The sequence below is a fragment of the Mixophyes fleayi genome, chromosome 5 (assembly GCF_038048845.1).
Source record: "Mixophyes fleayi isolate aMixFle1 chromosome 5, aMixFle1.hap1, whole genome shotgun sequence".
NCBI classification, from domain to species: domain Eukaryota; kingdom Metazoa; phylum Chordata; class Amphibia; order Anura; family Limnodynastidae; genus Mixophyes; species Mixophyes fleayi.
This window is the reverse complement of record NC_134406.1, coordinates 262327053-262343583: the sequence shown is the minus strand read 5'-3', so window position 1 is coordinate 262343583 and position 16531 is coordinate 262327053. Positions and strand designations below refer to the sequence as shown.

General features: G+C 41.8%; 2 protein-coding genes across 3 annotated transcripts in view; one reads left to right on the top strand and one right to left on the bottom strand.

Annotated features, from left to right (window-relative positions):
- The window catches only part of MTBP (MDM2 binding protein), a 38061-nt gene extending 30169 nt beyond the window's left edge, over positions 1–7892 (bottom strand). Inside the window, exons 1-5 of one of the 2 annotated variants that reach the window (XM_075214014.1) lie at positions 7618–7892; positions 2103–2174; positions 720–793; positions 493–644; positions 137–195 (exon numbers count right to left, since the gene is read on the bottom strand). In XM_075214014.1, the coding sequence (XP_075070115.1) occupies positions 137–195; positions 493–644; positions 720–793; positions 2103–2174; positions 7618–7693 (433 nt within the window). In that variant the 5' untranslated portion in view covers positions 7694–7892. The remainder of the gene's footprint in view (positions 1–136; positions 196–492; positions 645–719; positions 794–2102; positions 2175–7617) is intronic. The other variant, XM_075214013.1, reaches the window with a different exon arrangement.
- A 272-nt stretch (positions 7893–8164) lies between these two features.
- The window catches only part of MRPL13 (mitochondrial ribosomal protein L13), a 59614-nt gene continuing 51247 nt past the window's right edge, over positions 8165–16531 (top strand). Inside the window, exons 1-2 of the mRNA XM_075214015.1 lie at positions 8165–8272; positions 9483–9606. Coding sequence (XP_075070116.1) covers positions 8246–8272; positions 9483–9606 — 151 coding nt within the window. The 5' untranslated portion in view covers positions 8165–8245. The remainder of the gene's footprint in view (positions 8273–9482; positions 9607–16531) is intronic.

The window sequence follows — 16531 nt, the reverse complement described above, 5'->3', positions numbered from 1 at the left end:
ATTTTAAGGAAAATTCTTCAGCCAAGTATGTCAGGTTTTCATGTATGTTAATGGTGCATTTAGTTAATGGCCCCCCCAAAAAATGAAAATAAAACAAACAAATATATACCACCATATTTTCAATTTAAAGCGTTACCTGGTGCAGGTAGCTTGTCCGACAGCTGATGGATTAACTCCGCGGACTCTTCAAACAAACTGAAACAGTCATAAAGGTTAAGAATTAAATTTGGCACCTACAGCAATGATCCCTTTATATAAAGTAAATGAACACAAATCTCCTAAATTACTGCTTTTGATTTGTCCCCCAGCACACAACACCCTCCGAAGGGCTTTAAAAAGCTCTGTGCTCCTGTGAACATTTCAATGATCTGATTGGCTACAGATTGTTCTACTCCCCGCCCACTTCAAAACTGGATGAGCAGGACATAAAGACTGAATACTCCGACCAGAGTCAAATGCTCCTTAACAGGAATTTGTTCCCCTCCCTCATACCTAGTCTGAGACACAGAGTCTCTGCTGTTGTCATCCTCCTCCTCGGAGCTTTGTAAAGCACATATACATTCCTCTATAGCGTTCTGAGCTGGCTCATCCCCATCATCTGGCAAAGTGATTGGACCCAAATCCTCCCAGTCAGAACTGGAGAACTAAGAACAAATGAACCTTAGAGGTTGAACAATGAGTGAAGGAATAACAGCAGCAGTAATCTGGAAATGTATTACCTGGAAGGAGCCATATGTGACCTGTACAGCAAAGTACCATTTCCTCGTTCCTGGATCGCCAGTCAGCGAACAAGCTAAAATGATGCAAGGTTTAAATGGCTTGAAATATATTACCATAAAAAGTATTGTACCTACCAGAATGTAATTACAGCGGGGAGACTCATCACAATGTCTGATCGGTGAATGCTGAAGTAGCAGAAACAGACCCCTTCAACATTACAAATATCTACCCATTATCTGTACGTATGCTGCTCATCTGCATACATAGTGATGTCCTAACCTACATCAGGTGATTGGCCCCAAAACGCGCCTAGGTCCTGTAGTACTCTTTGTTTGGACTGTTTTGGGGCAAGTTGGTGAATGCAGCAGGAAGATACCTCTTATAGTCCTGTGTGTGACCAGACTAACCGGCTTCAGTGAGATAGAAAATCATCATCATCATCATTTATTTATATATTATTTATATAATAATCAATAGGATCTTGGTTTATTTAGTCAAAATGATCCTGTCGCTTATCGGGATCGATTTGTGTGACTTTACTCATCTCCCCGATAGGTCTTAATCATAAGACCTACCGGGGACCTAGCCATACATACCACTTATATGTACCTACATTATTAATGTTTAGGGGAACCAACTATATTTATAGTGACAGATTATTGCTGTGACCCTTAACGCATCTCTATATATAGGTTGACTGTCATAATGCATATTTATAGGTCTTCAGATAAACATTAAGTATATCCTGCCTGACAGACATTAATGCAGGATGAATAAAGTGATTTCCCCGTCAGATGACTTTACTTGCACTCTTGCAACATTTACCAATCATAAGTACATCACTCTTCTTTCTGCGTATCCTGTACCTACCGGCAGACTTGTTCACATTTACTACCCTTAGATGCAACACAGAGCTGAACGGTTGCATCAAAAGGCAATATATGTAAATGAATCTGCCTGGATGATGCACACACATTGCTGAATAGCACAGAAGACAGGCAGAAAGATAAAGGAATGCATTCAGGAACAGCTGCAGGGGGCTGTACAGACTGAAAAGGTAATGTAGTCTGAAGGTGGAAACCCTTTGACATCTACAGTGAGCCACCCCTCCCCCCAGTGCTTATAGACACACTAGCTGCATGAAAGGTCAGTGTAACATTCACAAATTCTTTGCTCTAGAGACTGTGGCTCAAAATCGGACAGTACTGTACAATGTTTGGGATTTAACGCTAAAAGATTACAATAACTCTCTTCCCAGCGTTTCATTTAGAGTTATTTCTGTGTTGAACATTTTACTGCAAGGTGCAGACTAAGCGCCACAAAACAAACGGCAAACATTTCTACACAGACAATTTACAAACTGTAATGAGATAAAGATTTACCTGGGAACGTGTCTGTGTGTTTGATGCAGAGCTGCTTCAGTTGTGTATAAACATCCTGTGCATCTGCTAACCCTGGAAACATAACCAAGACAGAGGATTTATGGGCATAGGAAAAACAAACACTTCAGGTTTAATTATACTCAAACATATTGCAGTCCTTTTGGAAGGATGCTAGTTTCATAGGAAAGCCCATTAAATGATTAGTTTTTAAAAGTGATTGTTCCTGAAGAATAGAAGGTACTTTCATAGCATGGAAATGAAGTCTGACAAAGCCATGTTTAATTCATTAAAGACCAGGCGTTATAATTACTATGCAGCGGTTCTATAGAACCTCTGATTCCTGGCTCTTTGAACTAATATTTTTTTTATTTTTTTTTTAAATCAGCACCTTTATTAAAGACAAAGCCCATTGGGTTTTGTCTTTAATAAAATTGCTGTTTGAAGAAAATGATTTTAAAGCACCGGGAATTGGCGGTTCCATAAAAATACCCCTAGGACTGTTTAAAAGACTACATAGTGACAAATTAATTGTCTAACGGGTGTTGGAAAGAGACAGTAAACTCAAACATGCATGTGCTTAATTGCCATTGCCTAGTAGGGGAATGTACAGTATATGATGGACATTTACTTTTATGCCCATGTGTAGGCTAAGAGAAAACTATGTGTTTGCATGCAGACCACAAATACATTTAAAAGAAGAAACGCACAATCAACCATATAATGTAAGCATTACCTCTATATTTACAAACAGTTCCAGTTTCTATGGTACAGTAGTGATTTGTGGACCTTAAAAGGGGTGTATCTTAAGGGAAAGTGGGTGCAGCTGGCCAAAAAATGGGTAGGGGTTATGCAAAATTGGGCACCGTTTCCACAGGTGGTTGATGGGGCTTATTTCATACAGACTTTGCTTTGATAAATATTGAGAAGTATGCCTTCATTACAGATAGACAAAGCCCCCTTCCCACCCCATCTTTAGGACAGTGCCTGATGGGATCTGATAAAAGGTCTAACAGGGGAAACAGAGCTGCTCTGATATCACTGGCTCCGCCCTGTGTATGAATCAACCAATCTAGACTGCATTACTGCAAAGCTGCTAAGCTGACAGTCACAGTCTACTTGTTTAGTTAGATAAGTACCCCACTACCAAACACAGTAACATGTGTCAGAGGGCTGAAAGAGAGCATGGAGGAACAATTAATTTCCACCTTGGTAAACCATGTTGTGCTGCGTTAATTTGCACCTTCCAACTGGATTTACTCCTAACTCTAAATTATGTCCTTTGTTTTTATTTAAACCAAAACAGAATTCCTATTTATCTCTGTGCCTACCTAGATAGAACTGAATAAACTTCATTCCGTTAATTTAATGGTGTGGGACTGTGCTCAAGTCAGTGCGGTTTCTTTTCTTTATTTTGTCCTGGTGGCCTGTGAAGTTACCAAAGAGCTCCCCCCAGTGGTAATATAAGAACATTTATAGTAATATTCTCTTTAAACTATATTAATATACCCTAAACGTCTCCAGTGAATCACTGCTGAAAGCAAACAAAAAAAGAGCTAGACACGGGTAATATGCTAATAATTCATCACATTTATTTCAGGTAATAATGCATATATATTCCAGAATGTCATAAAGAGTGATCAGATGACTTGCAATTCATTTTAAAGTCCCTCTTTGCCATGACAATGAACTTTATCCCAAAAACAACATTTCCACTGCATTTCAGCACTGACACAAAAGGACCAGCTGACATCAGGTCAGTGATTCTCTCGTTAACACAGGTGAGAGCGTTGACAAGGCTGGAGATCACTCTGTCATGCTGATTGAGTTAGAATAACAGGCTGCAAGTTTTAAAAGGAGGGTGGTGCTTGAATCATTGTTCTTCCTCTGTTAACCATGGTTATCTGCAAGGAAACACGTGCAGTCATCATTGCTTTGCACAAAAAGGGCTACACAGGTAAGGATATTGCTGCTGGTAAGATTGCACCTAAATCAACCATTTATCGGATGATTAAGAACTTCAAGAAGAGAGATTCAATAGTTGTGAAAAAGGCTTCAATGCGCCCAAAAACGTCCAGCAATCGCCAGGACCGTCTCCTAAAGTTGATTCAGCTGCGGGATCGGGGCACCACCAGTGCAGAGCTTGCTCAGGAATGGCAGCAGGCAGGTGTGAGTGCATCTGCACGCACAGTGAGGCGAACACTTTTGGAAGATGGCCTGATGTCAACAAGGCCAACAAAGAAGCCGCTTCTCTCCAGGAAAAACATCAGGGACAGACTGATATTCTGCAAAAGGTACAGGGATTGCACAGCTGAGGACTGGGGTAAAGTCATTTTCTCTGATAAATCCCCTTTCAGATTGTTTGGGGCATCTGGAAAAACGCTTGTCCAGAGAAGGAAAGGTGAGTGCTACCATCAGTCCTGTGTCATGCCAACAGTAAAGCATCCTGAGACCATTCATGTGTGGGGTTGCTTCCCAGCCAATGGAGTGGGCTCACTCACAATTTTGCTTAAGAACACAGCCATGAATAAAGAATGGTACCAAAACATCCTCCAAGAGCAACTTCTCCCAACCATCCAAGAACAGTTTGGTGACGAACAATGCCTTTTCCAGCATGATGGAGCACCTTGCCATAAGCAAAACCGATAACTAATTGGCTCGGGGATCAAACACATCAAAATGTTGGGTCCAAGGCCAGGAGACTTCCCAGACCTTAATCCCATTGAAAACCTCCAAGAGGCGGGTGGACAAACAAAAACCCACAAATTTTGACAAACTACAAGCATTGATTAGGCAAGAATGGGCGGCCTCAGTCAGTATGTGGCCCAGAAGGTGATTGACAGCATGCCAGGGCTAATTTTAGAGGTCTTAAAGAAGAAGGGTCAACACTGCAAATATTGACTCTCTGCATAAACTTAATGTATTTGTCAATAAAAGCCTTTGACACTTCTATAATGCTTGTAATTTTACTACAGTATACCATAGCAACATCTGACAAAAATGTCTAAAAACACTGAAGCAGCAAACTTTGTGAAAACCAATATTTGTTTCATTCTCAAAACTTTTGGCCATGACTGTACACTACACTAGATCCTCTACACCACTACACTGTATCACTCACTTTCTGAACTACTAGTGCACGGCTTGTAATACTTCACCCTATTATACAAAGTCTACAAGTCTGCTGTAAAACACATTTTAGAGATTAAAGATCAAATTGCTCCAAAGCAGTTTCCACTGTACAAGAGACCAGTTTAATGCAACACACATTGGACCGTTCTTGAGCATTGCAGTTATTGGTACATATGTGTGTATTATTAGTATTACTTTGGGGGCCTATCCCTTGGGATACCTGCCACCACGTTTTATATTGGTGGCTGAAAGCCCAAGTCTATGTGTCTCCGGTATCTTTTCTTACAGACAGTACACAGATGTCAAGACTGTGTGCTGAACTCTACAGTGACCCATATAGTTTCATTAATGTGCGCTATATACCTGCGGCTCTGTAGGGCGCTGATTATCCAGCATACATCTCCTAACTCCAACCTTCCAATCAAGTATATGATGGATCTCATACGCTATTTCCTAAATTTGCTTTATTAAGCAGAATAGCAATGCTTCAAGTACAAACCCTTTCACAGTCAGCCTGAAGAGGAGATGGGCTCCTTCTGAAAATATTGCTCAGATCAATTGCAAGAAATGTTTTGTATTTGTTTTGTAAATGTTATGTATTTTTACAAAAATATTTAATTTCCAGGTTTTTATTTGAGAGCACCTTGCAAACCATGTGTAGTTCCTTGTATGACAGGTCCCCAGGCTGGTCATTACAGTGCTTTAGACTGCATTTTAAATTCCAGTGATTTGCTGCTGTGTCTTATAGGGGCATATTAAATTGACGGCGTGATCGGCGAAAATCGAGCGCTCAAAAAATATTAGCGTTAATACGGTAATTACTCGCTGAAAGTATGGGCCACTCAGATGCTGCGGATACCAAGTTGCGTGAGTACAGAGAGGGAGGCACCGAAATGTGCAATGAGGTCAAGGATTCCATGGAGGGTCGAGAAAGTTAAAACTGAAAGCACAATCAGAGCAGAATGCTGCAAACCTCCCCTGTACGTGAGTGGAGTGGCATGATCGTGGGTGCTGGTCTGCTGAGAGTGCACTTGTTAGATCCCAGTCTGTAACCAGGAACAGATGGAGATGAAGACAATGGTTAGAGTGTCAGCTTTGATGTCAAGTCTGAAATGACTGCGTCTCTAAGCCACTATGCTGGACAGTAAAGCTGGAAGATGTAAATAAAGATCTATCATTTATTTTCATCAAATAAGATGTCCTGGTGTCCGTTCATTTCAGCACTGGTATCTTACCCTGTTACAACTGCTGTATCTACACAGGTTATTAAACCAGTGCGATCAGGGACACACATTCCCAGTTCACTCATAGGTGTCTGAGATGAGAGATTGACGTACAGCTGGGTGGATGACAAATGAACTACATAGGTGGGTGTAATGAAAAACACTCAACCGACCACAAGGTAAACAGGGGGTTACACAAGTACAGTACATATACACACACATTTATTATGTTATCCACAGCTTTATAGCTTTTCTTTTTATATAAAGTCATCCCATAATTACTGGATTAATACTTAGAAATGATTATAGCTTCTGTAGAAATTATCAGATTATTGCCCTGTTCCAAATGCCCCACTCAGATATTTATCATGAACATCTACAAAGACATAAATAATAGGTCAGTGAATCAGCATTGTGACCCACAGTTCAATGACGCTATTAAACGCTGTGATCTACAATTCAGGCATATTATTGTCAAAATCAAAATGAATTTAGAATATCCAGGGACAACAGATCATAAAACTTGCATCTTAAATGCAAAATAAGAAGAACTGTAATTGGTCAGTATTGGAAGGGAAAATAAAAGGACTTTTCCAGGAAAAACTCTTTATAACCTATGATTGTCCGTGGAAATTAGGGATAATTATAATGCTGGCACCTGTAGTCCCACAACAGACTCCACCATGTGTAGGCCAAGCTGGGACCTGTAGTCCCACAACAGACTTCACCATGTGTAGGCCAAGCTGGGACCTGTAGTCCCACAACAGACTTCACCATGTGTAGGCCAAGCTGGGACCTGTAGTCCCACAACAGACTTCACCATGTGTAGGCCAAGCTGGGACCTGTAGTCCCACAACAGACTCCACCATGTGTAGGCCAAGCTGGGACCTGTAGTGCCACAACAAACTCCACCAAGTGTAGGCCAAGCTGGGACCTGTAGTCCCACATCAGACTCCGCCTTGTGCAAGCCAAGCTGGGACCAGTAGTCCCACAACAGACTCCACCTTGTGCAAGCCAAGCTGGGACCTGTAGTCCCACAACAGACTGTCTAGTGCCAACCAAGCTGGGACCTGTAGTCTCACAAGAACTGAAGAGGTGCATGTTGCATTGTGGGGGAAATCGGGACACTGTCATCCATGCACTGCACTGACAGGCTGTGATACCTGGGGGGACGGTCTGCTGCTCCCGGCCGCTCTCTGTCCTTTTCTGCCAGTGGATGAGCAACACGAACCGCTCCATAAACCCGACGAGGCCCCAGAAACACTGGACAGGCAGGGAAACTCCGCTTCTCGGGACACGTTACCGTCTCCGGGTTATTGGCTCCGATTTTCTCCTCACAAAAAAACGAAACTCGAATTTCCGCGCCAGGGCCGCACTTCCGGCAGCTGTCACTCAGTCCCCCGGAAACACGTTCTATCGCTGGATGGTTCCTATAGCACACAAGAGCCGAATACTATTCACTAGACCTGTGCAGCAGAGTCACAAAACTGACTATCCACGAATCCAATAACAACAACAAAAAATCTCACTTTATAATTTACCTTCGGATGATACCCGCGGGTGCACATTGTGTTAAAGTGATGGAAAAGAACATGTTCAATTCGTCAAAAAAGTGTCTCAGATACTATAGGGTGTAATCTATGGTAGAAGCCATTTTGTCGTAGACAAGAATGCATTGAGGTTTAGCGTGATGGACTCAGGAAAAATGGCTCCAGCATTAGAGACATTTAGACAGCCCAGTCCGGTCTCTGGTGTATAGATCCGTGTGTGTGTCATGGTGACCTCCATGTGATGGCGAGTTACAGCAGAACTGCCCAGGTACTGACATTTACACGCGGGGATTAAATATATCATGTCTCTGTGTGATGTGTGTGCTGTGGTCTGCTCATTGCTTACATATATAATGTATGTATGATGCGTGAGGCGCTCCAGACATAGTGACATACTATACTGTCCCTATTTTTTCAGGGACAATCCCATGTTTTAAGGATCTGTACTTGAAAATCTGGAAATGTCCCTGCTTTTCAGTACTGAGCAATTACTCCTCTTAGTGTGTGTGTATATATATATATATATATATATATATATATATAATTATCACTATATGTTGTCAACCCCTACACTTTATATCTTTAGAAAACAGGCCTGGCCAACCTGTGGCGTGCTGAGGCTTGTAGTTCCGCAACACCTGCAGAGCCACAGTCTCTCCAGGTCTGATTAATATGTATTGGATGTGAGGTTTTAAGATGCAAACAAATCCACTGTTGCCTAGTTTAGAAGCCAGTGTACTGCATGACATAGTGCCAACTATAATACACTATGCGACGTCTTATTACTTTAAAGCCAGCTGTTCTGACATCCTACCAGCACCGTCACTGTACTTCTGGGGGGAAAATGACATAGCGTTGGGTTATGCCATTCATTCCACATCAGTGAGTGCTAGTTGCCATGAAAACATGTGTGACAGATAACTTCCTGAACTTATTTTGGAATTGAGCTGTTAGTGTATCGTGAAAATTAATATCTTATTAACCTTAGTGTATTGGCATGTGGCTACCTGGCTCCTGTAATCTGTACAATGATTAAACTATAACAGACTTAACACTTTTATAGCTTTCATCTACACAAAGTTCTGATTTTCATACTATATAGACAATTATGAATTCTGCAGAGAAAATTTCAGTCTGCTTATTAAATACTGTAATGTTATTAATGATTGATTAATAGTTGACTCCACTCAAAACAGATTTGTTTTGGTTGGAATTATGTGACCTGAATTAAAAGTTTCACTTACCTGCGATTGGTGGATGTAATTCAGCGGTTCTCCCTAAGGTTCCTGCCAGGATCCTCTCTCCTTGTCCTTGAAATTTCAATTCATGTGAATGAGAAGCTCATGTAGGGCCAGATGACACTGGTACATATTTTAGGTCACCTAATTCCATCCAAAACTAGAAATGTATGTAAGATATAGACTTTAATGATGGCTTTCCCGTGTCGGCTTAATCTCATTGTCATTCTTTCTGTTAAGCAATGGGCCACTTTCTGCAGAGTATGGCATATCATCGATGCACGGATGCAGCCTCCTGGGAAAATAGCAGCTATATGTGCCCAACACCTGCAGGGATTACACAAGCCGATGTACCATGCCCTGAGTGAGTATACAGGAGAACCATCTGTATGTGGCCATTGAACGGTTTAACGTATGATCTTTAAATGGGAGAGAAAATGAACCAGATGTAAAATGTTCTGCAGTAACATATACTGGTATTGTTACAGTTTCATTTCTCATGCCAAGTCGGGGACAGATTATGTCAGAAGTATTGCAGTATAATTACATTATCTTCACTGGTTGTGTTGCCCTGTTGTCCCTGCAATTATTTCATTATGTCCGTTGTCTGGATACACTGAGAAATCAAAGGTAGTGTCTGAGTTGTTACTTTCTAATCATGTACATATCAGTGATTACATATCATATCTATTACTGGTTGTATCTCTTTATTTACCTTAGTGCCTGAACGTATATTGTCAAACCTCTATCAAATCTCACAATGTTTCAAACTTGTTTCTTACCATCCTTCTATGGCATCATCATTCAAATGATAACATCCTTTACCTTCCCTGCATCACACCCCTTTATCCATATTGTCTCCTCGTTACTCTTCATGCCTCTAATTAACACTCTTGGGGCTAGATTTACTAAGCTGCGGGTTTGATAAAGTGGGGATGTTGCCTATAGCAACCAATCAGATTCTAGATTTCATTTATTTAGTACCTTTCTACAAAATGATAGCTAGAATCTGATTGGTTGCTATAGGGAACATCCCCACTTTTTCAAACCCGCAGTTTAGTAAATCTAGCCCTTGGACTTTTTTCTACCTTCATTCCTTAGCTGTAATAACGTCCGCCAGGAAATAAAAGACTATAAATCGTGCCATTATCTGTTCCATATATAGATCACCAAATCCAGGTCTCCCCCACATCTCGCATACACGTCATTTTGATTCTACAGCAAACCTCAAACACATCAGCTGTCTTCTATCACTCTCAGAGGCTTCAGATGTGCCCTGTGGAATGCACGCAGCAACTAACCTCCATCCGTGACCTCTTCTGGCAGTCACAGACACATGGCTCACACAATCAGATACTGCCTCACCTGCAGCCCTGTGACATGGTGCCCTGGAAGCAGACAAGAATGTGGTCTCGGAGTCCTTTCACCACACTGCTCATTCACAGTTCTTCACACTGTCCCATCACTCATGTTCCTATCTTTTGAAGCACATGCTATCCGGATTTTTAACCCCTTCTCTTTGCTTGTTGCTGTGATCTTGCGTCCCCCAGGACCCCTCCAAATTATCTCTCCACTTGGTTACCTTATTTCTTATCCTCTGACATTACTACCATCATCACAGATGGTTTCAACATCCCTAATAATTATCCACATTCTTCTTCAAACTACTCTCTACCATCCACCCTTGGGCTCTTCCACTGGACCGTCTTCTAATCCTCGCGGTGGCCACTACCTTGATCTTGTTCCGTTTCTAATTTCTTTAACACTCATTTCTCTCTCTCTTACCATCAACTGATCAACTGCAATCTCTACCCAAACATTTTAGTCTCTTTTGATTCTACCTCTACCGAACCCCCTCATACCTTCAGACATCTGAGTTCTGTTCATTTCCACATCTCTGCAACAACTTCTCTCCCCAGCTTCTACATTCTCCTGACCGATCCGGGCTGAATCACATTTTAATCAAACTGTAGCAACAGCCCCTGATCATTCGGTTCCAACTACTCTCATCTCGGCATTACAATCTCAGCCATATCACGCTTGTAACGTCTCTTTAAACTTAAATCTCTTCTCAATCCACTCGCGCCCTCTGACCACCTTTGCTTCCCAAGATCTTGCTTCCTACTTCAAGGGCAAGATTATCTAGATCTGACATGCAATGCTTTCCCACACCCTCTCACCCTCTCACCATATGATCCCAAAAAAGAGATATCTACTTTTTTCTTCTCTGTGCCCTCATATATCAGTCAATTGTTGTCTCTTGTACTCATCCCAGTCTTAACCAGCATCTTTCTCTGTCTCTCCATTGGTATATTTGCATCATTATTCATGGTGGCACAGTGGTTAGCATTGTTGCCTCACAGGGCTCGATTCTGGCCAGGGCCCAACCTATGTGGCGTTTGTATGTTCTCTTCGTGTTTGCGCCTGTTTCCTCCCGGAGAATCGCATCATGGAGGCATCAAATCTGCCCACTTCACTAAGAACTGGGGAGATGCTGGAGAATTGTCAGCTCTCCCGGGAGACCCACCCGGAATTCGGGAGTCTCCCGGGCATTCCGGGATAGTTGGCAAAGTAGTGATAACCAAGCAAGGCCTGGCAGTGCCATGCAATGCATGAAAGGCTATATAAATACACACAATATACGGGTCTAAGAACGCTCTGGTTATACGTCATTGCCATATGCAGACAGATAGAACAAATTGTAGGATATGTACGATATAAAGTGAGGACGCATGGGGAAAAAAATTACTATGAAATACATTAACACCTCTTAATACTATAATCATTAATAAAAATACATGAAAAAAACTTTTTTCTTTGTTACATGAAATATATATATCAGAATGTTCTTAATACGTACTGTACATAAAATGCATTTTTACAGTTTGTCTTTATTGCAAGCGCATGTTCTAGCGTACGCGGCCGTCATTAATATCACTCACACCTGCCCTGTAGCTGGTGCAAGGGATCTGGCTGAATAACACCTAAGAGATGCCCAGAGTGTGGATCGGCCCCTTGTGCCCGCGCTGTCCCTTGGCACGCCCTTACTGTGCAATATCTACGTTAGTCCTCCTCTACCCACCCTCGTTCTGCTCTTTAAAGCAGCCGTATGTGTCATTTGCCTACGAACATGAATTCCATGCAATTGCGTTCACGAAGTCTCGTTTTCACAAATGCCTGAGCGATTTTACGCAAGATACGGCACGTAAATGGACTTATGTTCCTTAACGAATCAGGCCCCGTATGTGCTATTTTATTAAATATTTTGTTTAGGGTTTATTAAGTTTTGCAACACCACATGCCAACAGCAGAGGGCAGTATATGATAAAGCATTTTTACTGCAGTATTTTGGGCCAGTTATCTTCTCATATCCCCTTCACTGAAAGCATTACCAATGTTATAGGATATTTTGGTCACAATGCCTACAGTTGTATGCTGTGTAACTTTATTCTATTATATTCACGAATACGTCCAGAGCATATCAGGTGCGGGTGCACCCTTGTGAACCGTATATCAAATTCATGCACAAACAAATAGTATTTATATTCATATTCACATGTGGTTAGTGGGTTTTTTAATGCAACCCCAGTTCGTTACCGGCCGTATATATGTAGAAGTTACAGGAGCTTTTAATAGTGAAGATATTTACTTGGTGACAATTTTCTCATAATATATGAGATTTTCAGGTATAAGGTGTTTTCCACACAAACAGTGATTTAGGCTGACTGACGAATGAACTAATTAAGCCCCATATAATGTGACCATTCAGCCCCAACACCAAATAGACTGGACCTGTCCGACATCCATGTATTCCTGTTAAAGTTCCTTGTACTTTTTTCTGTACTAGAATTCTCTATAGATATATAATAATAAGAATTAATAATCTATGGCGATATTACAGCAGCGTGTATGCGTCTAGTTTATGCGCTGTCATCATCATCCGCGCATATTTGCACCTGCCCAATAGCCGGTGTAGAAGATACCCCCACTTACAGGCGTATATATGCGCGTTAGTGCAGGTCTGCATGAGCCACATTGGCGTAACTGCCTTTAGCGGGCTTATCTTGCGTTTGCATGCCCCACCCCCATCGCGACTCTCCAGGCGCAGTAGATGCAAGTGCCGGAAACTGCACAGGCGCATATGTGTGCACCCACTTTCCGGGCATGAACAGAGTAGTTTCAGCCAAGATACACTGTGATTGGTGTACGGCCAACCTGCATCAGCCCCTATATCACAGCACTTCAGTCCAGCAAGTAGTTGTTGCAGGAGCAAAATATCATTCTACACCGTTCAGTACAGGTATTTATCAGAGAAAGTGAGATCGTGTCTCCAGATGTTTTTGGAAATAGAATTGAAGACAAATGAGTTTCCTTCCTGGTTATTTTTAAATCTCCTTTTACAGGGGGGATGTAATGTAGAAGCCTCTCCCGGGTGAATAGGACAAGCAGCCACTGATCAGCAGGTGTGAAGGAGCTGATCGTATTCCCATCAATTCAGCGGCAGTCAGTCTGAGTAACATGGGGGCTATGCTTCTGCGGAGCCTATATAACGATTACTGTGCAATAACACTACAGATTGTCCGACTCATTTATGAGTCAAGCGCTTACTTGATGCCTAGTATTGTTCATTAATAGAATTATAATATTTGTTATATTTTAAAACAAATTTAATTGAAGTGTGTGTGTGATATATATATTAGTTATATAGAGACATACACTTAATTACAACATCACCTGTCAAGAGGAGGGATATATGAACAGTCAGTTCTTGAAGTTGATGTGCTAGAAGCAGGAAAAAGGGCGCAAGCGTAAAAATCTGAGCGACTATGACGAGGGCCAAATTGTGACGGCTAGATGACTGGGTCAGAGAAACTCCAAAACGTCAGGTCTTGTGGGGTGTTCCTGTTATACAGTGGTTAGTACCTACCAAAAGTGGTCCAAAGAAGGAAAAGCTGTGAACTAGCGACCGGGTCATGGACGCCCAAGGCTCATTGATACGTGCGGGTAGCGAAGACTACTACATCTGGTCCAATCCCACAGTTACTGTAGTATTAATTGCTGAAAAAGTTAATGCTGGCTATGACAGAAATGTGTCGGAACACACTGTGCATCACAGCTTGCTGTAGCCGTAGACCGGTCAGAGTGCCCATGCTGACCCCTGCCCACCGCCAAGATCACCTACAATGGGCATGTGAGCGCCAGAACTGGACCAGGGAGTAATGCAAGAAGGTGGTCTGGTCTGATGTATCATGATTTCTTTTACATTATGTGGACGACCCGGTGCGTGTGCGTTGTGTACCTGGAGAAGAGATGGTATTCCCTGATGGCTGTGGCCTCTTTCACCAGGATAATGCTCCCTGCCCCCTGCAAACATTCAGGAATAGTTTAAGGAACATGACAAATAGATCAAGGTGTTGACTTGGCCTCCAAAGTCCCCAGTTCTCAATTCGATCAAGCGTCTGTGGGATGTGCTGGAAAAACAAGTCCGAGCCATGGAGGCCCCACCTGGCAACTTACAGGACTGAAAGGATCTGCTGCTAACGTCTTGGTGCCAGATACCACAGGACACCTTCAGAGGTCTGGTGGAATCCATGCGTTGACGGGTCAGAGTTGTTTTGTCGGCAAGCGGGAACCTACACAGTATTAGGCATGTGATTTGAATGCTGATGCTGATCTGCGTGTGTGTGTGTGTGTGTGTGTGTGTGTGTGTGTATGTATGTATGTATATATATATATATATATATATGTATAATATTACTATTGATTCTTCTGAATGATATATTATGCAATAGTACAGATTATTATACTTATTCATGGATTTCTTTATTTTCTGTGACTACAATCAGGCCCCAGGTGTCAGCGATCTATAGATGTCATCACCAGTGCGGTATTAGTCAGAGTGGCGGCTATGAGCGTATTGATGTCTTGTTAGATACAAATATAAGCGGAGCTGTATACTGTATACTGCGCTGACATTAGTATCGAAATAGGCAACGTTGTCACTAAATAGGAATTTGCTGAGGAATGTGACTGAACTGTACATTTTTGAAAAGATGAAGATTGTACAGTTATATATGAAACATGTAGGAACATATATTAGACTGTTATTAATGCCTCCACCAGCCGGCAGCTTCCACCTGGCCTCCTCATATTGGTAGGACTGGGCCTTTCTTCTGACAGACTCATCAGAATTCCTGGACAGGCGCCACTTGCCCTGCAGTCGCATAGCTGCATGTAATATCATTTTTTGTAGAAGCAGCTCACCTGTTTTCCATCTACATAGCTGGGACTCTGCTCTAGATATCCATCCTTACTGATGTGATAAGTTAATGTCTCTTTTTAGCCACCGTCGTCCGGCGATCTCAAGTTGCTAAGAAGCTGATATCCGTTATGGCCACCCTTATGGAATGGGCAACCTAAACTTTTCACTGTGGCCCAAAATAAGCAGGTTAATGGAAGGAGGTGACTGGGGAGACCTAGGGGTAGATTAACTAAAACTTCTAAAAAGTAAAAGTGCCCGGAGCAACCAGTCACGTTCTAACTATCACTTGTACATTCTAGACAATGACAGCTAGAATTTGGTTGCTATTGGCAACACATCCACCTTTCCTTTTTTTTTAGATGTTTTTAGTAAATCTACCCCCATAAAATCGAGCTGCACCAGAAGCAGTTTGTCATTTATAGTGGAACAAAGACTAAACCCCTTTTTGTTTTAGAGACTGTGCATCAATTGTCCTGCATTCCGGCATAAAGATATTGTTTAATACTTCTTAAAAACATATATACATATTCACTTAGGTCATATAATGACCGATACGGTAATGGTAAATCAACACGAATGTAACTTGTCCGTCAGTTTGAGGCTACCTGCAGTGTATTTGATATTCACGTAAAAATGCCTTTAAACCGGATTGCCTGATATGTGTTTACAAGTGTGTTCTATTTGCATTTTTTAAACGTGTGTCTGTGACATAACATGTAGTTGTTATCATGCTAAGCCAAGGGCATACGTAAACATTTCTTGGCCGCATCTTGTTGTGTTATCCACTCCCATCTATATATTAGTAGCATCTACGGGGCCATTGTTTGTATACCAAATTAAAGGTCTTGGTCTGTAAATTTGCATGCACAAAATATTAGCATAATCGGTTGCATTGTCTCAGAGTTATTTCGCAAAACGTCCGGCCGCCATTTACAACTATGCACTACCATTGTCCTTTGGAAAATGTGAAAGTTGGAAATATACCTGTGCACCTGCTGGTTGATGTGGAAATTGTGACCGTTAGTGA